The sequence below is a fragment of the Rhinopithecus roxellana genome, chromosome 10 (genome assembly GCF_007565055.1).
Source record: "Rhinopithecus roxellana isolate Shanxi Qingling chromosome 10, ASM756505v1, whole genome shotgun sequence".
Classification (NCBI taxonomy): domain Eukaryota; kingdom Metazoa; phylum Chordata; class Mammalia; order Primates; family Cercopithecidae; genus Rhinopithecus; species Rhinopithecus roxellana.
In genome coordinates, this window is record NC_044558.1 from 128,658,695 (window position 1) to 128,680,198 (window position 21,504).

The window sequence follows — 21,504 nt, forward strand, 5'->3', positions numbered from 1 at the left end:
AGACTCTGATAAATGCCTAATTCATCAATGCCCAGATATCAACAAACATTGACAAGCATAAGGAACATACAGGAAAACATGACCTCACCAAAGGAACTAAACAAGGCAGCAGGGACCAATCCTGGAGAAAGAGAAATATGTGACCTTTCAGATTGAGAATTCAAAATGACTATTTTGAGGAAACTCAAAGAAATTCAAGATAATACAGATAAAAAATTCAGAACACTATCAGATGAATTTTACAAAGAGGTTGACATAAAAAAAAGAAGCAGAAATTCTGCAGTTAAAAAACTGCAATGGCATACTAAAGAATGCCTCAGAATCTCTTAATAGCAGAATTTATCAAGCGAAAGAAAGATTTAGTGAGCTTTAAGATAGGCTATTTGAAAATACACAGTAAGGGATACAAAAGAAAAAAAATAAAAAAGAGTGAAGAGCACCTTAATGATCCACAAAATAGTCTCTAAAGGGCAAATCTAATAGTTATTTGCCTTAAAGAAAAAGTAGAGAAAGAGATAGGAGTAGAAAGATTATTCAAAGGGATGACAGCAGAGAACTTCCCAAACCAAGAGAAAGATATTGATATCCAAGTGCAAGAAGGTTATAGAACACCAAGCAAATTTAACCCAAAGAATATCACCTCAAGGAATTCAATAAATCTCCCAAGGTCATGTATAAATAAACAATTCTCAAAGCAGCAAGAGAAAAGAAGTGACTAACGTACAATGGAACTGCAATACAACTGGCAGCAGACTTTTCGGGGGAAACCTTACAGGCCAGGAGAGAGTGGCATGACATATTTAAAGTACTGAAGGAAAAAACTTTTACCTTTATATCTGGTGAAAATATCCTCCAAACAAAAAGAAGAAATAAAGATTTTCCCAGACAAGCAAACACTGAGGGAGTTCATCAATGCCAGCCCATACTATAAGAAATGCTAAAGGCAGTACTTCAATCAGAAAGGAAAGGATGTTGATGAGCAATGAGAATTCATCTGAAGGTACAAAGATCACTGGAAATAGTAAGTAAGCAGGAAAATGCAGAATATTATAACACTGTGACTGTGATGTATAAACTACTCTTAACTAGAAAGACTAAAAGATGAACTAACCAAAAATATTAACAACTTTTCAAGACATAGACAGTACAATAAAATAGAAATCGAAATAATAAAATGTTAAAAATCGGGGGACAAAGTTAAAATGTAGAGGTTTTTTTTAGTTTTCTTTTTGCTTAGTTTCTTTAGGCAAGCAGTTTTAATGTATTATCACCTAAAAAAATGGTTTATAAGATAGTATTTGTAAGCCTCATGGTAACCTCAAATCAAAAAACATACAATGGATACACAAAAAATAAAAAAGCAAGAAATTAAAGCATACCACTAGAGATAATCACCTTCACTGAAAGGAAGAAAAAAAAGAAGAGAAAACCAGAAAACATAACAAAATGGCAGCAGTAAGACCTTTCTTATGAATAAGAATATTTAATGTAAATAGACTAAACTCTCCAATAAAATGACATTAAGTAGCTGAATGGATTTTAAAAAATACCCAATAATCTGTTGTCTACTAGAAACACATGTCACTCATAAAGACAGAGACACAGTAAATAAAGGGATGAAAAAGATATTCCATGCTGATAGAAACCAAAAAAGAGCAGGAGTAGCATACTTATATCAGACAAAATAGATTTTAAGACAAAAACTGTAAGAAGAGACAAAGAAGATCATTATATAAGGATAAAAGGATTAATTAAGCAAGAGGACATAAAAGTTATAAATATGTATTCACCCAACATTGAAGCACCAGATATATAAAGCAAAAGAGAGAGATAGAGCCTAATACAATAATAGCTGAAGAATTCAACACCTCACTTTCAGCATTGGACAGATCTTCCAGATCCCCCCAAAAAAATCAACAAAGAAACATTGGATTTAGTCCAAATTATAGACCAAATGAACCTAATAAATATTTGCAGAACATTTTATCCAATGGCTACAGAATACAAATATGAATCCAGCACATGGATCATTCTCAAGGATAGACCATATGTAAGCTCACAAAACAAGTCTTAAAACATCCAAAAAAACTTGAAACAGTATCAAGTATCTTCTCTGACCACAATGAAATTAAACTACAAATCAATAACAAGAGGAATTTTGAAAACTATACAAACACATGGAAATTGAGCAATATGCTCCTGAATGACCAGTGGGTCGATGAAAAACTTAAGAAGAAAATTTAAAAAGTTCTTAAATAATAACAGAAACACGGCCGGGCGCGGTGGCTCAAGCCTGTAATCCCAGCGCTTTGGGAGGATGAAGTGGGTGGATCACAAGGTCAGGTGATCAAGACCATCTTGGCCAACATGGTGAAACCCTGTCTCTAATGAAAATACAAAAATTATCTGGGTGTGAGCCTGTAGTCCCAGCTTCTCAGGAGGCTGAGGCAGAAGAATCGCTTAAACCTGGGAGGCGAAAGTTGCAGTGAGCCAAGATCGCACCACTGCACTCCAATCTAAGCGACAGAGTGAGACTCCGTCTCAAAAAATTAAAAAGAAAGAAAGAAAAAAAATAATAATGCATATTAAAGAATTAGAAAAGCAAGAGCAAACCAAATGCAAAATTAGTAGAAGAAAAGAAATAATAAAGATCAGAGTAGAAATAAATGAAATTGAAATTAAGAAAACAATACAAAAGATCAACAAAACAACAAAAAAAGTTATTTGAAAAGAAAAACAAAATTGATGAACCTTTAGCCAAAATAACTAGGAAAAAAGAGAGAAGACTCAAATAAATAAAATCATATATGAAAAAGAAGACATTACAACTGATACCACAGAAATTCAAAGGATTTTAAGACATAATTGTTAAACTATGTTAAACTAAAGGCTATTATGAACAACTCTATGCCTATAAATTGGAAAACCTAGAAGAAATGGATGAAATCCTAGACACATACAACCTACCAAGATTGAACTATGAAAAAATCCAAAACCTGAACAGATCAATAACAAGTAATGAGATTGAAGCTGTAATAAAAAGTCTCCAGCAAAGAAAAGACCCAATGGCTTCACTGCCTAATTCTACCAAACATTTAAAAAGGAAATGATACCAATATACTCAGACTATTCTGAAAAACAGAAGAAGAGAGAAGCCTTCCAAACTCATTCTATGAGGTCAATCTTATCCTGATACCAAAACCGGAAAAAGACACGTAGGAAAAAAAAAAAAAGAAAGAAAGAAAAGAAAACTAAAGGCTAATGTCCCTGATGAATACTGATGCAAAAATCCTCAACAAAATACTATCAAACCAAATTCAACGACACATTAAGAAGATCATTCATCATGACCAAGTGGGATTTATCCCAGAGATCCAAGAAAAGTTCAACATATGCAAATCAATCTATATGATACATCATACCAAAAGAAAAAACAAATAAAACCATATGATCATTTCAACTAATGTGGAAAAAACATTTGATACGATTCAGCATCCCTTTATGGTAAAAAAAAAAAAAAAAAAAAAAAAAAAAAAAAAACCTCTCAAAAGGAACATGCCTCAACATAATAAAGGCCATATACGAGAGACCTATAGTAAGTATCATACTGAATGGGGAAAAACTGAAAGCCCTTCTTCTGTGATCCAGGACATGAAAAGGATGCCCACCTTCACCATTGTTATTCAAGATACTACTAGAAGTCTGAGCTAGAGCAAGCAGACAACAAATGTAAATAAAGAGCATCCAAACTTGAAATTAAGAAGTCAAATTATCATTGTTTGTAGATGATACGATCTTCTATTTTGAAAAGCCTAAAGACTCGGCCAAAAAGCTACTTGAAATGACAAACAAATTCAGTGAAGTTGCAGGATACAAAATCAACATAAAAAAATCAGTAGTGTTTGTATATGCCAAGAGCAAACAATCTTAAAAAAAAAAGTAATTCTAGTTACAATAGCTACAAATGCAATAAAATAACTAGGAATTAGCTTAAAGAAGTGAAAGATCTCTACAATAAAAACTGTAAAACATTGGTGCAAGAAATTGAAGAGGATACAAATAAATGAAAATATATGCTCATAAATTGAAAGAAACAATATTGCTAAAAACAAAGGAGTCTGCAATCTACAGATTTGATGCAATTTCTGTCAAAAAACCAATGACATTCCCCCAGAAATAGCAAAGGTAATCCTAATGTGGAGCCACGAAAGATCCAGGATAGCCAAAGCTACCCAAAGCAAAAAGAACAAAACTGGAGGAATCACATTACTTGACTTCAATTTATATCACAGACCTATAGTAACCAAAACAGCATGGTACTGGCGTAAAAACAGACACATAGATGAATGGAGTAGAATAGAGAACTCTGAAAAAAAAATCCATACATCTACGGTGAACTCATTTTTGACAAAGATGCCAAGGATGTACATTGGAGAAAAGACAGTCTCTTCAATAAAAGGTGCGGAGAAAATGGAATATCCATAAGCAGAAGAGTGAAACTAGAGGCATATTTCTTGCCTTATTCAAAAATCAATCAAAATGGATGAAAGACTTAAATTTAAGACCTCAAACTATCAAACTGCTACAAGAAAACATTCAGGAAACTCTCCAGGACATTGGACTGAACAAAGATTTCTTGAGTAACATACCACAGGCACAGATAACTAACGAAAGAAAAAAAAAAGGATAAATGGGATCACATCAAGTTAAAAAGCTTCTGCACAGCAAAGGAAACAATCAACGAGATGAAGAGACAGCCCACAGAATGAGAGAAATTATTTGCAAGCTACTCATCTGACAAGGAATTAATAACCAGAATATGTAAGGAGCTCAAACAACTCTACAGAAAAAAAAATCTAATAATCCGATTAACAAATGAGCAAAATTTGAGACATTTCTCAAAAGAATAAATACAAATGTCAATTATACGAAAAGGTGATCATCAGAGGAATGCAAATCAAAACTACAATGAGATGTCATCTCACCCCAGTTAAAATGACTTGTATACAAAAACAGTCAATAACAAATACTGGTGAGGATGTGGAGTAAAGGGAACTCTCCTACACTGTTGGTGGGAATATAAATTAGTATAACCACTATGGAGAACAGTTTGGAGGTTCCTCAAAAAACTCAAAATAGAGCTACCATATGATCCAGCAATCCCACTTCTATGTATTAATATATACTCAAAAGAAAGGAAGTCAATGTATCAAAGAGATATCTGCACTCCCATGTTTATTGCAGCACTATTCACAATAGTCAAGACTTGGAAGCAACCTAAGTGTCCAGCAATAGATGAATGGATAAAGAAAATGTGGTACATATACATGATGGAGTAATATTCAGACATAAAAAAAGAATGAGATCCTTTCATTTGCAACAACATGAATGGAACTGGAGGTCATTACGTTAAGTAAAGTAGGCCAGGCACCAAAAGACAAACTTTACATGTCCTCACTTCCTTGTGGAAGCTAAAACTGAGAACAGGCTGGGCCCGGGAGCTCATGCCTCTAATCCCAGCACTTTGGGAGGCCAAGGCGGGTGGATCACCTGAGATCAGGAGTTCAAGACCAGCCCGGCCAACATAATAAAACACTATTTCTACTAAAAATACAAAAATTAGCAGGTGTGGTGGTGCATGCCTGTAGTCCCAGCTATCAGGAGGCTGAAGCTGGAGGATTGCTTGAGCCAGGAGGTGGAGGTTGCAGTGAGCCAAGATTGCACCACTGTACTCCAGCCTGGACAACAGAGTGGGACTCCATCTGAGAAAAAAAAGAAAAAATGAAAACAATGGAACTCATGGAGATAGAGAACAGAAGGGTTGTTACCAGAGGCTGGAAAGGGTAGCCTGGGTGTGGTGGGGAAGTAGAGATAGTTAATAGGTGCGAAAAAAAATGGAAAAAATGAATTAAACCTACTATTTGATAGTGTGTAGAGTGACTATAGTGGAAAATAATTTAATTGTACATTTTAAAATAACTAAAAGAGTATAAATGAATTGCTTGTAACACAAAGTATAAATGCTTGAGGGAATGGATACCCCATTTACCCTAATGTGGTTATTACACACTGCATGTTTGTATCAGAATATCTTACGTAACCCATAAATATATACACCTACTATATACCCATAAAAATTAAAAATTAAAAAACTATATTTATATATGATTATATAATTTTTAATCTAGTTTTTACTTCTGATTTATTTTATGTATAATTTAATTATATGCTATGTAATTATAATCTAGATATAAAATTTATATTTGTATATGGGGAAATGATTCACATATATACATATACACACAAAATATGTAAAATCACATTGATAATCACAAATATTTTACAAGCAATACAAATATAAATTTAAATATATTAAAAATCAATACAATATAAATCAGTTTAAAATCACAAATACACAGTCATATCTATATATATTTGCAATCACAAATATTTACATGTGTACGATATATATGTGTATTATATGTTTGTGATGGTAATGGCACCATTCTCTGTGTGTGTGTGTGTGTGTGTGTGTGTGTGGATGGCGTCACAAGAAATATATTTGGTCTTTGTCCCTAGCTGCTGGCACATGGGTCCTTCGGGTTCTTGGAATTCCCTTGGAGCATCCTTAGTGGTAGGAATGTATTTTGTCATTCTTAGGGAGATTGTTTTGATCACACCTGAGTCTATACTAATGAGACGACAGGGTGGGTTCCCAGACTGGGCTGGGACTGGTCACCAGAAAGACTAAGTTATTAGAAGACTGGAATTCTCAACCCCACATTCAGACCTCCAGGAGGACGGAGTGGGATGTGTGCACTGAAGATCAAGCTCACTAAAAGCTCTTGAACTAGGAGATTTGATGAGTTTCTGAGCTGGTAAACACATCCATATGCCAGGAGAGTGGCACACCCCAACCCTACCCTGGTTTCCATTTGTGTCTTTTATAATAACCTTCATAATAAACCAATAAACGTAAGTCAAGTGTTTCTTCCCTGAGTTCCGTGAGCCATTCTAGAAAATGGAGGAGCCAACCCTAATGCATAGCTTGTCAGTCAGAAGCCCAGGGTAGAACACAAAACAAAACAAAACAAAACAAAAGCCCAGGGTGTCTGGACTTGTGATTGACATCTAGATTGGGGGCAGTCTCATAGGACTGAGCCTTTTAACTTGTGCAATCTGATGCAAAGTCTATGTAGATAGTGCCAGAATTGCATGGAACTGTAGAACACCCAGCTGGTGCTGCAGAATTGGACAGTGTAGGAAAATAATCCACACATCTGGCTATCAGAAGTGTTCTGTATGAATAGAGAAACCATTTGTTTTTCTCAGTGTGTGTGTGTGTGTCTGTGTGTGTGTATGCATGTATGTATGTATCTGTGTGGCTGTATGTACATATATGTATGTGCATATATAGACATGTATATGTATACATATGTGTGTATATAATTTATATATTTATATATAGTATTTAAGAAGGAACCTAATGGCACATCACCTTTATGAAAAATTTTCAGAACTTTATTTAAGGATACAAAGGAATATTTAAGCAAATGAGAGGATATTACATGTTCAAAAATATTTGATGTCAGATTTTTCTCCAAGTAATCTATGGAATCTACACTAACTCAGTTGAAATTCTTATGAAGATATAAAGATCCACAGACAGCTAAATCAGTCTGAGAATAAAAGAATAAAGGAAAAGTGAAGATGACAGGTGGGTGAGGAAAAGTTACCATATGAAATACTAACATTTGCAAGGCCAAAGTAATTAAATCAAGGTGACGCTGGTATGAGAACAGGCAAATAAATCTGTGGAACAGAATAAGGATGAAAAATAGATTCACGTTATATAAAAACTTGAGATGGTGGCACCACAAATCAAAGGAAAAAGGATGTATTATATAGGCTATGATTTTGGAAAAAACTTTATTATTCGGAGAAAAATAACACTGGATATCTATGTCCCTTAAACCACATATAAAAATAGATTTGAGATGGCTTAAAAAACTATGCAGAAGGTAAAGCTGGAAAGCTAGGGGGAAATAAAATTTAAGGGAATATTTTTATAAGTTACAAATGTGGAAGCAATTTTAAAAATGTGACTTATCTTCCAAATACACAAACACTAAGGCAAGAAAATTGTTAGATTTTAGTACAACAAAATTTAGGATTTCATTTCATAAATGGCACTGTAAAAGTTAAAAGAAAGAAGACAGACTAAGTGAAGATAATTGTATAATATAAACAGTATTACATTAATACCTGTAATTTACATCGTAATCATCAAAATCATCAAGGAAAACATAGGAGATAGGAAATATAATGAGTAAAATGGGCAAAATAAATTGAATAAGCATCATCTATCAGAAGCCTAAATAGCTAAAAAAGTTGTTTGAAGAGATGCTTAGGCTCAGTATATCAGGAAATCACATACTGACAAGTCAGTGAGCTATCATTAGTATTTTACACCCACTGGATTAGTCAACATCACAAAGTGAGATAATTCTAACTCCCATGCAGTGATGATATAAAAATTACTCTAAATAGGACTGGTGAATTTATCTATGCATCTACCTTATGAACCAGAACAAGACTTAATACCATACCACCATTGGTGTGAATATAAAAACATATACACACAAAAAATTTTAATATTTTACAAAGGAAATGCATATTTAATGACATTTATCTGTCATATTTAAGTGAGCAGCTATAGTGACTGGAAATAGGGAATTGAATAGAAGTAAATAAATAAATGAAGTAAAATAAGAGAGAATTCTTGTTCTGGCCTGTGATGATAATGTGTTAGGACTTGAGCATTGTGATTAACTTAACTCTACTTTTGAGCTCCAAAACAAGAAGAAGAGAGAAAAAATACAAACTATGTTCAGGATTGTTTACTAGGCATGAAGAGTGGCGTAGTTGGAAGAAGATTTATTTAATATACCTAAATTTGAAAACTAGCTCTTCAATTTCCTAGTTTTAGAAAGTCCTTCAGCATCGATGTCTCACAGTAGCCTTGTGAGAGAGCTGAGTATTTACTATTATGCCCATTATTATTAAAGAAAAATGGAGCTCAGAAAGATCCAGTGGTCTTGGTGAGATGGGGGCTTCTCAGAGCTTTGCGCTGCTGTCCTATAGGTTGAACCTTAGGAAATGGCTGCTAGGCACCCACTCTTTACCTATCAAAATGGCCATTTTCTATGGCCTACCCTAAGATGTAAATGTGTCTCTTTTGTCACAAAATGAGAGGTCCACTCATTTAACGCTAAGAAATAAGGAAGAAAAATAGGGAGGAATAGGAATGAAATGCCAGGAGATGAACATGTGCGTTGCTAACTTTAAAATTGTGTGAAATTCAAAAATGCTTAATACAAAACCCTTAATACATGGTACGTTAGAGCACTGAGTTCTTAGATACTGAGTCCTGAGTGACTTTCTTAGAACAAGCTACCTTAATAAACGACCCCAAAAAATTTAAATAAGGAAAATAATTTTGTACCTCAAGAGAACCATATATCCAGGTATGGCAGCCAAAGAATAAATGAAACTGCTCATTGCTGACAAGATCAGGAAGTACTGGAGCATCAAGAAACAGTCAGGTCCTTTGTCACACAGCCCAAGAACTGCAGATGAATTTCCTGATGTTTGAATACAGCTGCAATTTTGGAACACCTGTCAAAAAATAACATATTATACTAACTAAGAAAGAAATATCTTGAACACAAATTTTAAACATTTTCTTTTTTTTTTTTTTTTTTTTTTTTTTTTATTTATTATTTTTTTTTTTTATTATACTTTAAGTTCTAGGGTACATGTGCATAATGTGCAGGTTTGTTACATATGTATACTTATGCCATGTTGGTGTGCTGCACCCATCAACTCGTCAGCACCCATCAATTCATCATTTATATCATGTATAACTCCCCAATGCAATCCCTCCCTCCTCCCCCCTCCCCCCTCCCCATGATAGACCCCAGTGTGTGATGTTCCCCTTCCCGAGTCCAAGTGATCTCATTGTTCAGTTCCCACCTATGAGTGAGAACATGCGGTGTTTGGTTTTCTCTTCTTGTGATAGTTTGCTAAGAATGATGGTTTCCAGCTGCATCCATGTCCCTACAAAGGACGCAAACTCATCCTTTTTTATGGCTGCATAGTATTCCATGGTGTATATGTGCCACATTTTCTTAATCCAGTCTGTCACAGATGGACATTTGGGTTGATTCCAAGTCTTTGCTATTGTGAATAGTGCCGCAATAAACATACGTGTACATGTGTCTTTGTAGTAGACTAATTTATAATCCTTTGGGTATATACCCAGTAGTGGGATGGCTGGGTCATATGGTACATCTAGTTCTAGATCCTTGAGGAATTGCCATACTCTTTTCCATAATGGTTGAACTAGTTTACAATCCCACCAACAGTGTAAAAGTGTTCCTATTTCTCCACATCCTCTCCAACACCTGTTGTTTCCTGACTTCTTAATGATTGCCATTCTAACTGGTGTGAGATGGTATCTCATTGTGGTTTTGATTTGCATTTCTCTGATGGCCAGTGATGATGAGCATTTTTTCATGTGTCTGTTGGCTGTATGAATATCTTCTTTTGAGAAATGTCTGTTCATATCCTTTCCCCACTTTTTGATGGGGTTGTTTGTTTTTTTCTCGTATATTTGTTTGAGTTCTTTGTAGATTCTGGATATTAGCCCTTTGTCAGATGAGTAGGTTGCAAAAATTTTCTCCCATTCTGTAGGTTGCCTGTTCACTCTGATGGTAGTTTCTTTTGCTGTGCAAAAGCTCTTTAGTTTAATTAGATCCCATTTGTCAATTATGGCTTTTGCTGCCGTTGCTTTTGGTGTTTTAGACATGAAGTCCTTGCCCATGCCTATGTCCTGAATGGTACTACCTAGATTTTCTTCTAGGGTTTTTATGGTATTAGGTCTAACATTTAAGTCTCTAATCCATCTTGAATTAATCTTCGTATAAGGGGTAAGGAAAGGATCCAGTTTCAGCTTTCTACTTATGGCTAGCCAATTTTCCCAGCACCATTTATTAAATAGGGAATCCTTTCCCCATTTCTTGTTTCTCTCAGGTTTGTCAAAGATCAGATGGCTGTAGATGTGCGGTATTATTTCTGAGGACTCTGTTCTGTTCCATTGGTCTATATCTCTGTTTTGGTACCAGTACCATGCTGTTTTGGTTACTGTAGCCTTGTAGTATAGTTTGAAGTCAGGTAGCGTGACGCCTCCAGCTTTGTCCTTTTGACTTAGGATTGTCTTGGCAATGCGGGCTCTTTTTTGGTTCCATATGAACTTTAAAGCAGTTTTTTCCAATTCTGTGAAGAAAGTCATTGGTAGCTTGATGGGGATGGCATTGAATCTATAAATAACCTTGGGGAGTATGGCCATTTTCACGATATTGATTCTTCCTATCCATGAGCATGGTATGTTCTTCCATTTGTTTGTGTCCTCTTTGATTTCACTGAGCAGTGGTTTGTAGTTCTCCTTGAAGAGGTCCTTTACATCCTTTGTAAGCTGGATTCCTAGGTATTTTATTCTCTTTGAAGCAATTGTGAATGGAAGTTCATTCCTGATTTGGCTCTCTGCTTGTCTGTTGCTGGTGTATAAGAATGCTTGTGATTTTTGCACATTAATTTTGTATCCTGAGACTTTGCTGAAGTTGCTTATCAGCTTAAGGAGATTTTGGGCTGAGACGATGGGGTTTTCTAAATATACAATCATGTCATCTGCAAACAGGGACAATTTGACTTCTTCTTTTCCTAACTGGATACCCTTGATTTCTTTCTCTTGCCTGATTGCCCTAGCCAGAACTTCCAACACTATGTTGAATAGGAGTGGTGAGAGAGGGCATCCCTGTCTTGTGCCAGTTTTCAAAGGGAATTTTTCCAGTTTTTGCCCATTCAGTATGATATTAGCTGTGGGTTTGTCATAAATAGCTCTTATTATTTTGAGGTACGTTCCATCAATACCGAATTTATTGAGCGTTTTTAGCATGAAGGGCTGTTGAATTTTGTCAAAAGCCTTTTCTGCATCTATTGAGACAATCATGTGGTTCTTGTCTTTGGTTCTGTTTATATGCTGGATTACGTTTATTGATTTGCGAATGTTGAACCAGCCTTGCATCCCAGGGATGAAGCCCACTTGATCATGGTGGATAAGCTTTTTGATGTGCTGCTGAATCCGGTTTGCCAGTATTTTATTGAGGATTTTTGCATCAATGTTCATCAGGGATATTGGTCTAAAATTCTCTTTTTTTGTTGTGTCTCTGCCAGGCTTTGGTATCAGGATGATGTTGGCCTCATAAAATGAGTTAGGGAGGATTCCCTCTTTTTCTATTGATTGGAATAGTTTCAGAAGGAATGGTACCAGCTCCTCCTTGTACCTCTGGTAGAATTCAGCTGTGAATCCATCTGGTCCTGGACTTTTTTTGGTGGGTAGGCTATTAATTGTTGCCTCAATTTCAGAGCCTGCTATTGGTCTATTCAGGGATTCAACTTCTTCCTGGTTTAGCCTTGGGAGAGTGTAAGTGTCCAGGAAATTATCCATTTCTTCTAGATTTTCTAGTTGATTTGCGTAGAGGCGTTTATAGTATTCTCTGATGGTAGTTTGTATTTCTGTGGGGTCAGTGGTGATATCCCCTTTATCATTTTTTATTGCATCTATTTGATTCTTCTCTCTTTTTTTCTTTATTAGCCTTGCTAGCGGTCTGTCAATTTTGTTGATCTTTTCAAAAAACCAACTCCTGGATTCATTGATTTTTTGGAGGGTTTTTTGTGTCTCTATCTCCTTCAGTTCTGCTCTGATCTTAGTTATTTCTTGCCTTCTGCTAGCTTTTGAATGTGATTGCTCTTGCCTCTCTAGTTCTTTTAATTGTGATGTTAGAGTGTCAATTTTAGATCTTTCCTGCTTTCTCTTGTGGGCATTTAGTGCTATAAATTTCCCTCTACACACTGCTTTAAATGTGTCCCAGAGATTCTGGTATGTTGTATCTTTGTTCTCATTGGTTTCAAAGAACATCTTTATTTCCGCTTTCATTTCGTTATGTACCCAGTAGTCATTCAGGAGCAGGTTGTTCAGTTTCCATGTAGTTGAGCGGTTTTGATTGAGTTTCTTAGTCCTGAGTTCTAGTTTGATTGCACTGTGGTCTGAGAGACAGTTTGTTATAATTTCTGTTCTTTTACATTTGCTGAGGAGTGCTTTACTTCCAATTATGTGGTCAATTTTGGAATAAGTGCGATGTGGTGCTGAGAAGAATGTATATTCTGTTGATTTGGGGTGGAGAGTTCTATAGATGTCTATTAGGTCCGCTTGGTGCAGAGATGAGTTCAATTCCTGGATATCCTTGTTAACTTTCTGTCTCGTTGATCTGTCTAATGTTGACAGCGGAGTGTTGAAGTCCCCCATTATTATTGTATGGGAGTCTAAGTCTCTTTGTAAGTCTCTAAGGACTTGCTTTATGAATCTGGGTGCTCCTGTATTGGGTGCATATATATTTAGGAGAGTTAGCTCTTCCTGTTGAATTGATCCCTTTACCATTATGTAATGGCCTTCTTTGTCTCTTTTGATCTTTGATGGTTTAAAGTCTGTTTTATCAGAGACTAGGATTGCAACCCCTGCTTTTTTTTGTTCTCCATTTGCTTGGTAGATCTTCCTCCATCCCTTTATTTTGAGCCTATGTATGTCTCTGCATGTGAGATGGGTCTCCTGAATACAGCAGACTGATGGGTCTTGACTCTTTATCCAGTTTGCCAGTCTGTGTCTTTTAATTGGAGCATTTAGTCCATTAACATTTAAGGTTAATATTGTTATGTGTGAACTTGATCCTGCCATTATGATATTAACTGGTTATTTTGCTCGTTAGTTGATGCAGTTTCTTCCTAGCCTCGATGGTCTTTACATTTTGCCAAGTTTTTGCGATGGCTGGTACCGGTTGTTCCTTTCCATGTTTAGGGCTTCCTTCAGGGTCTCTTGTAAGGCAGGCCTGGTGGTGACAAAATCTCTAAGCATTTGCTTATCTGTAAAGGATTTTATTTCTCCTTCACTTATGAAACTTAGTTTGGCTGGATATGAAATTCTGGGTTTAAAATTCTTTTCTTTAAGAACGTTGAATATTGGCCCCCACTCTCTTCTGGCTTGTAGAGTTTCTGCCGAGAGATCTGCTGTTAGTCTGATGGGCTTCCCTTTGTGGGTGACCCGACCTTTCTCTCTGGCTGCCCTTAAGATTTTTTCCTTCATTTCAACTTTGGTGAATCTGGCAATTATGTGTCTTGGAGTTGCTCTTCTCGAGGAGTATCTTTGTGGCGTTCTCTGTATTTCCTGAATTTGAATGTTGGCCTGCCCTACTAGGTTGGGGAAGTTCTCCTGGATGATATCCTGAAGAGTGTTTTCCAACTTGGTTCCATTTTCCCCCTCACTTTCAGGCACCCCAATCAGACGTAGATTTGGTCTTTTTACGTAATCCCATACTTCTTGCAGGCTTTGCTCATTTCTTTTTCTTCTTTTTTCTTTTGGTTTCTCTTCTCGCTTCATTTCATTCATTTGATCTTCAATCGCTGATACTCTTTCTTCCAGTTGATCGAGTCGGTTACTGAAGCTTGTGCATTTGTCACGTATTTCTCGTGTCATGGTTTTCATCTCTGTCATTTCGTTTATGATCTTCTCTGCATTAATGAGTCTAGCTGTCAATTCTTCCACTCTTTTTTCAAGATTTTTAGTTTCTTTGCGCTGGGTACGTAATTCCTCCTTTAGCTCTGAGAAGTTTGATGGACTGAAGCCTTCTTCTCTCCTCTCGTCCAAGTCATTCTCTGACCAGCTTTGATCCGTTGCTGGTGATGGGCTGCGCTCCTTTGCAGGGGGAGATGCGCTCTTATTTTTTGAATTTCCAGCTTTTCTGCCCTGCTTCTTCCCCATCTTTGTGGTTTTATCTGTCTCTGGTCTTTGATGGTGGTGACGAACTGATGGGGTTTTGGTATAGGTGTCCTTCCTGTTTGATAGTTTTCCTTCTGACAGTCAGAAGGACTCTCTGTTGGTCTGTTGGAGATTGCTTGAGGTCCACTCCAGACCCTGTTTGCCTGGGTATCAGCAGCAGAGGTTGCCGAAGATAGAATATTGCTGAACAGCGAGTGTACCTGTCTGATTCTTCCTTTGGAAGTGTCCTCTCAGGGGTGTACTCCACCCTGTGAGGTGTGGGGTGTCAGACTGCCCCTAGTGGGGGATTTCTCCCAGCTAGGCTACTCAGGGGTCAGGGACACACCTGAGCAGGCAGTCTGTCCGTTCTCAGATCTCAACCTCCGCGTTGGGAGATCCGCGGCTCTCCCCAAAGCTATCAGACAGAGTCGTTCGCGTCTGCACCGGCTCCCGCTACTTCCCCTGTTGGTCTTCAGCTGTGCGCTGTCCCCAGAGGTGGAGACTACAGAGACAGGCAGGCTTCCTTGAGCTGCTGTGAGCTCCACCCAGTTCGAGCTTCCCAGCGGCTTTGTTTACCTACTTAAGCCTCAGCAATGGCGGGCGCCCCTCCCCCAGCCTCGCTGCTGCCTTGCGGATAGATCGCGGCAGACTGCTGTGTTAGCAGTGAGGGAGGCTTCGTGGGCGTGGGACCCTCCCGGCCAGGTGTGGGATATATTCTCCTGGAATGCCTGTATGCTTACAGCGCAGTATTGGGGTGGGAGTTACCCGATTTTCCAGGTGTTGTGTGTCTCAGTTCCCCTGGCTAGGAAAACGGATCCCCTTCCCCCTTGCGCTTCCAGGTGAGGCGATGCCTCGCCCTGCTTCAGCTCTCGCTGGTCAGGCTGCAGCAGCTGACCAGCACCGATTGTCCGGCACTCCCTAGTGAGATGACCCCAGTACCTCAGTTGAAAATGCAGAAATCACCGGTCTTCTGTGTCGCTCGCGCTGGGAGTTGGAGACTGGAGTTGTTCCTATTCGGCCCAAATTTTAAACATTTTCTACACAGCCAGTTGGATCAAGATGGAGACTGCTTGTTCCCTTGACTCCATCTCCATTATGATGTCTCTCAAGATTACAGCATATAACAAAACTGGAAGGGTAATTTCAGAAAAATGGTATATTTTTCTAAATATGTATAGTAATTTTGTAATAACTAATAAGCTACCCTAAAGACACACTTTTTAATTATTTTTCTTATTTATTTATTTATTTATTTGAAACAGAGACTCATGCTGTCGCCTAGGCTAGAGTGCAGTGGTATGAACTTGGCTCACTGCAACCTCTGCCTCCCAGGTTCAAGTGATTCTCCTGCCCCAGGCTCCAGGGTAGCTGGGACTACAGGCGCCCGCCACTACCCCCAGCTAAATTTTGTATTTTTAGTAGAGGTGAATTTCACCATGTTGGCCAACTGGTCTTGAACTCCTGACCTCAGATGATACACCCGTCTCTGCCTTCCAAAGTGCTGGGATTACAGGCGTGAGACAGTGCGCCCAGCCAATACACTTTTTAAAATAGTGTTTTGATACAACACTACATTGAACAAACAAAATCTGTTTCAGAGTGCTCAGTTGAAATATTTAGATGCTTACAAATAGCCAAAGCTTTGCTTCTAAAGAAATAGTTTATTTCGGCAGGGCGCAGTGGCCTACGCCTGTAATCCCACCACTTTGGGAGGCCAAGGCAGGCGAATCATGAGGTCAGGAGTTCGAGACCAGCCTGACCAACATGGTGAAACCCCGTCTCTACTAAAAATACAAAAATTACCCAGACATGGTGGCGTGTGCCTGTAATCCTACTCAGGCACTCAGGAGGCTGAGGCAGGAGACTCGCTTGAACCCAGGAGGCGGAGGTTGCAGTGAGCCGAGATCGTGCCACTGCACTCTAGCCTGGGTGACAGAGTGAGACTCCATCTCAAAAAAAGGAAAAAAAGGAAAGGAAAGAGTTTATTTCAAAAACAGAATTGTCAACCTTTTTTGAATTGTTACATGTTTCCAGGTCTTAATAAGAATCAAAATTTATAGTTTAATTTGATCACCAACCAACATTATATTAGTATTAGTATTGTTATATTATATCGTGATATGTTAGAGGCAAGAGAACATTCCTAATTCTAAATTCTTAAAGAACTGTCAGAATGTGAAAAACACAGAAAGCACACCCATACATACACACAGAAAAAAAAAAAAAAAAATATATATATATATATATATATGTATATGTATAGCAAAGCAATTAGCTGGACAATTGAGATCAAAACCAACCACCAACTTTATTTCAATGATAAAATTTTTTTAGTCCAGAGTATTTACAACCCAAATTATTTGAGTAATAATGTAAACTTCTTGGAAATTTCAGATCACTGTTCAGATGCTATGAAGGTTTTACATAAGATCTGGGAAATAAAAGGTAATTAAGTGACTGTCATAGAGTTATTTTTCCACATACAAAGAAACTAATTTGGTTTTGAGGAAACACTAATTTTACTTTTATTAAGTGTAGGCCCAGTGCATAGTTGGAAAGTAAAAATGCAACTCAAAAAAGTTCTGTCAAATAGGATGTCTTACCATGTTTATTCCCATTCCAATGGATGTCTCACAACCAGCAAGACAAGCTGACAGATATGACAAGCCATTGTTTCCACACACAGGATCCCATATTTTAGATGGACAGTTGCAATCCACATTGCAATTAGCAAAGATGTTATTTCCCATATACAAATCTTGTGGAATTCTGAAGTGATTTAAAATAATGCCATAGATATTAAAAGATGATTCAATCCTTTTTTTCTTCTTTTCATCTCAATCCCCAATTAGATTTCCTCTCCTCCCATGAATAGAAAGAGAAATCTTCCAATCATCAATGTGTGACCTGTTTACTATAGCTTTGGTATAAAAGAGACCTGTTTTGATGACCACATAGCCACTCTTTCAATGATTTATCTCAGAAGAATATACAGGCAATAAATAAGCATTGAGTTCCTACCTTGTGGGAGTCACGTTTTCACATACTATTAGATCTCAAAAGATGAGGATCAACTAATCTCTGTGATTCATCCATTAGGTAGCAAATAGCAAGAAAGGACTAGCATGAAGACAAAAATCTGCAAGTTCCACTTGTAATACAGATAATACATTTAGCTCCAGAAACATAGGTATTTGAATTAAAGAAATACATTCTACTAATATAAAAAGTGACCAGTGCTTGTAATACGATTGAAAGAGCACTTGCGTGGCAGTTTAGAGACTGAATTCAGACTAGATCACAGTGCGACTTTCGACACATTATGTCTGGGAATCAGCATCATTGGAGATGGAGACAATCTTTAAAATGTATTCCAATTTTAAAATCCATTTCTGTATTGATGTGGTTGAAGAGATTTGAAATGAACTCCCTTTATCATTAAATATCTCTGAATCTCAATTTCATCTGTAAAGTGGAGGTAATAATGCTTATCTTAAATAAAGTTTATGAGTCTCAAATAAAATACCATATATAAAATTATATTATGATTTTACATTTGAAATTATTTCAATCTAATAAACCTTGATAATTTTGAAAAAACATTTTAGGATGTTCTTTATTTCATTTTAACTGATAGCTTGATTATCAAAATGTGCCCTACAGGTGAATTCTTTTAATGTACATCACTATGGAAAACCTTTCAATAAAACCCAGATAACCTTCAAAATACAAAATATGAAAGCATTCAATATTTTAGATACAGCAGTACAAATGAAATATATGAATTATGTATTAATTAATTTATCATGTATTATGATTTAGTTATGCCAAACTTAAGCCCATTGTGTAAACATATAAAGGCTATTTTGACTGTATAGTCTACTCTTAGTTTTACTCAGTTATGGGAGTGTAAGACATATGGATAGCATATTTTAATACAAACTTAAACGGTAGGTAGTTTCTTTCACACGATAATATCTACTCGGATATCACAAAGACAATCATGCACACACACCCACATGCACATGCAATCATAAATTCACTCACCCTGTGATACGTTCCCAATCTCATTAATAAGCCTAGAGCTTGGATAGATTGGCTTTTGATTGACAGATGGAGAAAAGATACAGGAAGAGCATGGATTACTATCATTAACTCCAAAAAGCAAACGATCTGATCATGCATTGCCATTGTAAAAAATATAATATGAACCATTTGTTGAAAGATTCTGACATTCATTAGAAAACAACATACCCTTCATAAGAGGTATTTATTCCAACAACTGAAGAATTTTCACAAGTCACGAGAAAAGATAAAAAATAGAGAAGATACTCAAGTAAGGATAACCAACATCCTATGTGGGCAGCTTGTTTGACAGTAATCTTGAACTTCTTCATAATTAAACCACCAATTATGTATCCAATACATATTGGAGGTAAGTTATAAATACCTATAAATGCAAATAAAATATTATTTACAAAATGACTTACCAAAGGAATAAATATGTTACCACTTTTATGTAATATGTCTTATATAAGGAACTATTTAGGTCCAACTCATAGTGAAGAAGAATGATTTAATTTTATCCCCACTTAGTTACACATGACCCACAGGGAGATTTTGAAATACCCCAAAAATGGGGAAGTATATTTTGGGAGACTCTTGTTGTTATATTATCATTCATTTAACTCATTACAGTAGCTTGTGAATTTCTTATAGGCAGAGATCATGACAAAAATCTCTCTTCTTCGGATCCAGGTAGAAGTGGCAAGTCAAAATTGGCCAGTAATTTATTCATTTATTACCTTCTATTCTGTGTAATGAGAACATATATATACAATTTTTCAGTTACTTATGCCCACTTTGGTTGTGAAGAATTAGACTCCTCTCAAGGTGCTTTTTTTTTATTTTATTAGAGACAGAATCTTGCTCTGTTGCCCAGGCTGGAGTGCAGTGATATGATCATAGCTGAGTGGAGCCTCAACCTCCTGGGCTTAAGAGGTGCTCCCACCTCAGCCTTCTAAGTAGCTGGGACTACAGGTACACGACACCACACCTGACTAATTTAAAAACAAAAATTACAGAGACAAAGCCTTGCTATGTCGTCCAGGCTGGTCTTGAACTCCTGGCCTCAAGTGATCTTCACTCCTCAGCATCCCAAAGTGCTGGAATTAAAGGCATGAGCCACACACCCAGTTCAAGGTACTTTAGAGAGTCACTTTGCTGAGCCTGTTGCTGTCAGGTGTATTTACATTTCATGTCTTGCTGCTACTGGCCAGCGCTCTTCCTCTCTCAACCCTTCCCAATAAGAGAAAAAAAAAAGAATAGTAAAAGGAGAAGATAGCCCCAGGTTCCATCCATACAATGTGAACATCTGGCTCCCTGAATCATATTATGGAGAGAACTTGTTAAAAATCCATTCCAGAGCCCCACACCCTAGAGTCTGATTCAGTGTGTCTGAGGGGGAACCCCAGGTATTTGAAGCTTTCACAAGCACTTTAGGTAGTGTGGATACAAGTAGCCTGGGATATTGACTTTTCAAAACAGTGGAAAGACCCCAGGAAAAACCCAAGTTAGGCTAAAACCACTGAGGTTAGTGTGGTTGCAGGAAAGGCCGAACGTGTGTGGCTGCAGAGACACCTAAAACCACTAGGGGGACTGAAGAATTAAATTAGGAGGACCACAGAATCCTTGAACTGGAACCAAGAGAGTAAAATTTGGTAGTAAAATGCAGAATTCTATCTGAAAATATGTAATTTTTGCACTCCCAAAGATTTGCATTAATATTATGAATTCACATTCTGACTTCGGAGAGAAAATCAAGATATTTCTGACCTCTTCCCTTCCCTACCCTTTCTTTTTTTTTTTTTTTTTTTTGGAGAGTCGAAGGAAGAAATCCACCAGAGACAAAAAATATGCTAAAAGACTTCAACTTAGGAGTTTGTTACACCTACCAAACACTGTTCACCATTTCATGGGGGAAAAAAGTCTGCTAGTAATGCAGAGAAAAACAAACATACCTATTAGAAAGATTGCATCTGAAGATGATTTTCCATATTGCTGTTCTATGTATTTAGGCATGAAAGAGATCATGCTAACGAATGCGTTGAACTGTATCACACTTATAAGTATGAAAAGCATATAAATTGGATTGCAGGAAAGACTTTTCATGAATGGTAGAAAATCTGAAATGAAAGAATGACAACTGTGTCAAATGAACTTGGCTTTGCATTTTGTGACTGGCTTTTCCTGAAACATCCACCTCCTCAACAAATTATGTTTTTTACTACTTTGTAATGTGTATGTGTTTGTTAATTCCTTTTTCCTCTTGAAAGCTGAAGTCATAGAAATGTTTTAGTGGCTTCCGGAAGTCAGTGATGTAGCTGACTGGGTAGGGATCAGAACACAATAGATTTGCCCTCAATAAGTCACTGCTGAGTCTTAAAGATCAATAAGGAAAACTACAAAGTGACCAAAATATTGTCTATGTCTACAGCATTTTATTTCTAATCTTTTGTTCTTCTATTAATATGTTATTTTTTCTACAGCTCATTAGAATGAAAGATGCTTGTTCT

General features: G+C 36.9%; 1 protein-coding gene across 4 annotated transcripts in view; it reads right to left on the reverse strand.

Moving 5' to 3' along the window:
- SLCO1A2 (solute carrier organic anion transporter family member 1A2) overlaps positions 1–21,504 on the reverse strand; it is a 148,326-nt gene that overhangs the window by 14,845 nt on the left and 111,977 nt on the right. For all 4 annotated transcript variants that reach the window (XM_010361361.2, XM_010361363.1, XM_010361364.1 and 1 more), the window contains 4 exons: positions 20,950–21,114; positions 19,184–19,379; positions 17,533–17,698; positions 9,506–9,678 (listed from right to left, as the gene is read on the reverse strand). In XM_010361361.2, the coding sequence (XP_010359663.1) occupies positions 9,506–9,678; positions 17,533–17,698; positions 19,184–19,379; positions 20,950–21,114 (700 nt within the window). The remainder of the gene's footprint in view (positions 1–9,505; positions 9,679–17,532; positions 17,699–19,183; positions 19,380–20,949; positions 21,115–21,504) is intronic.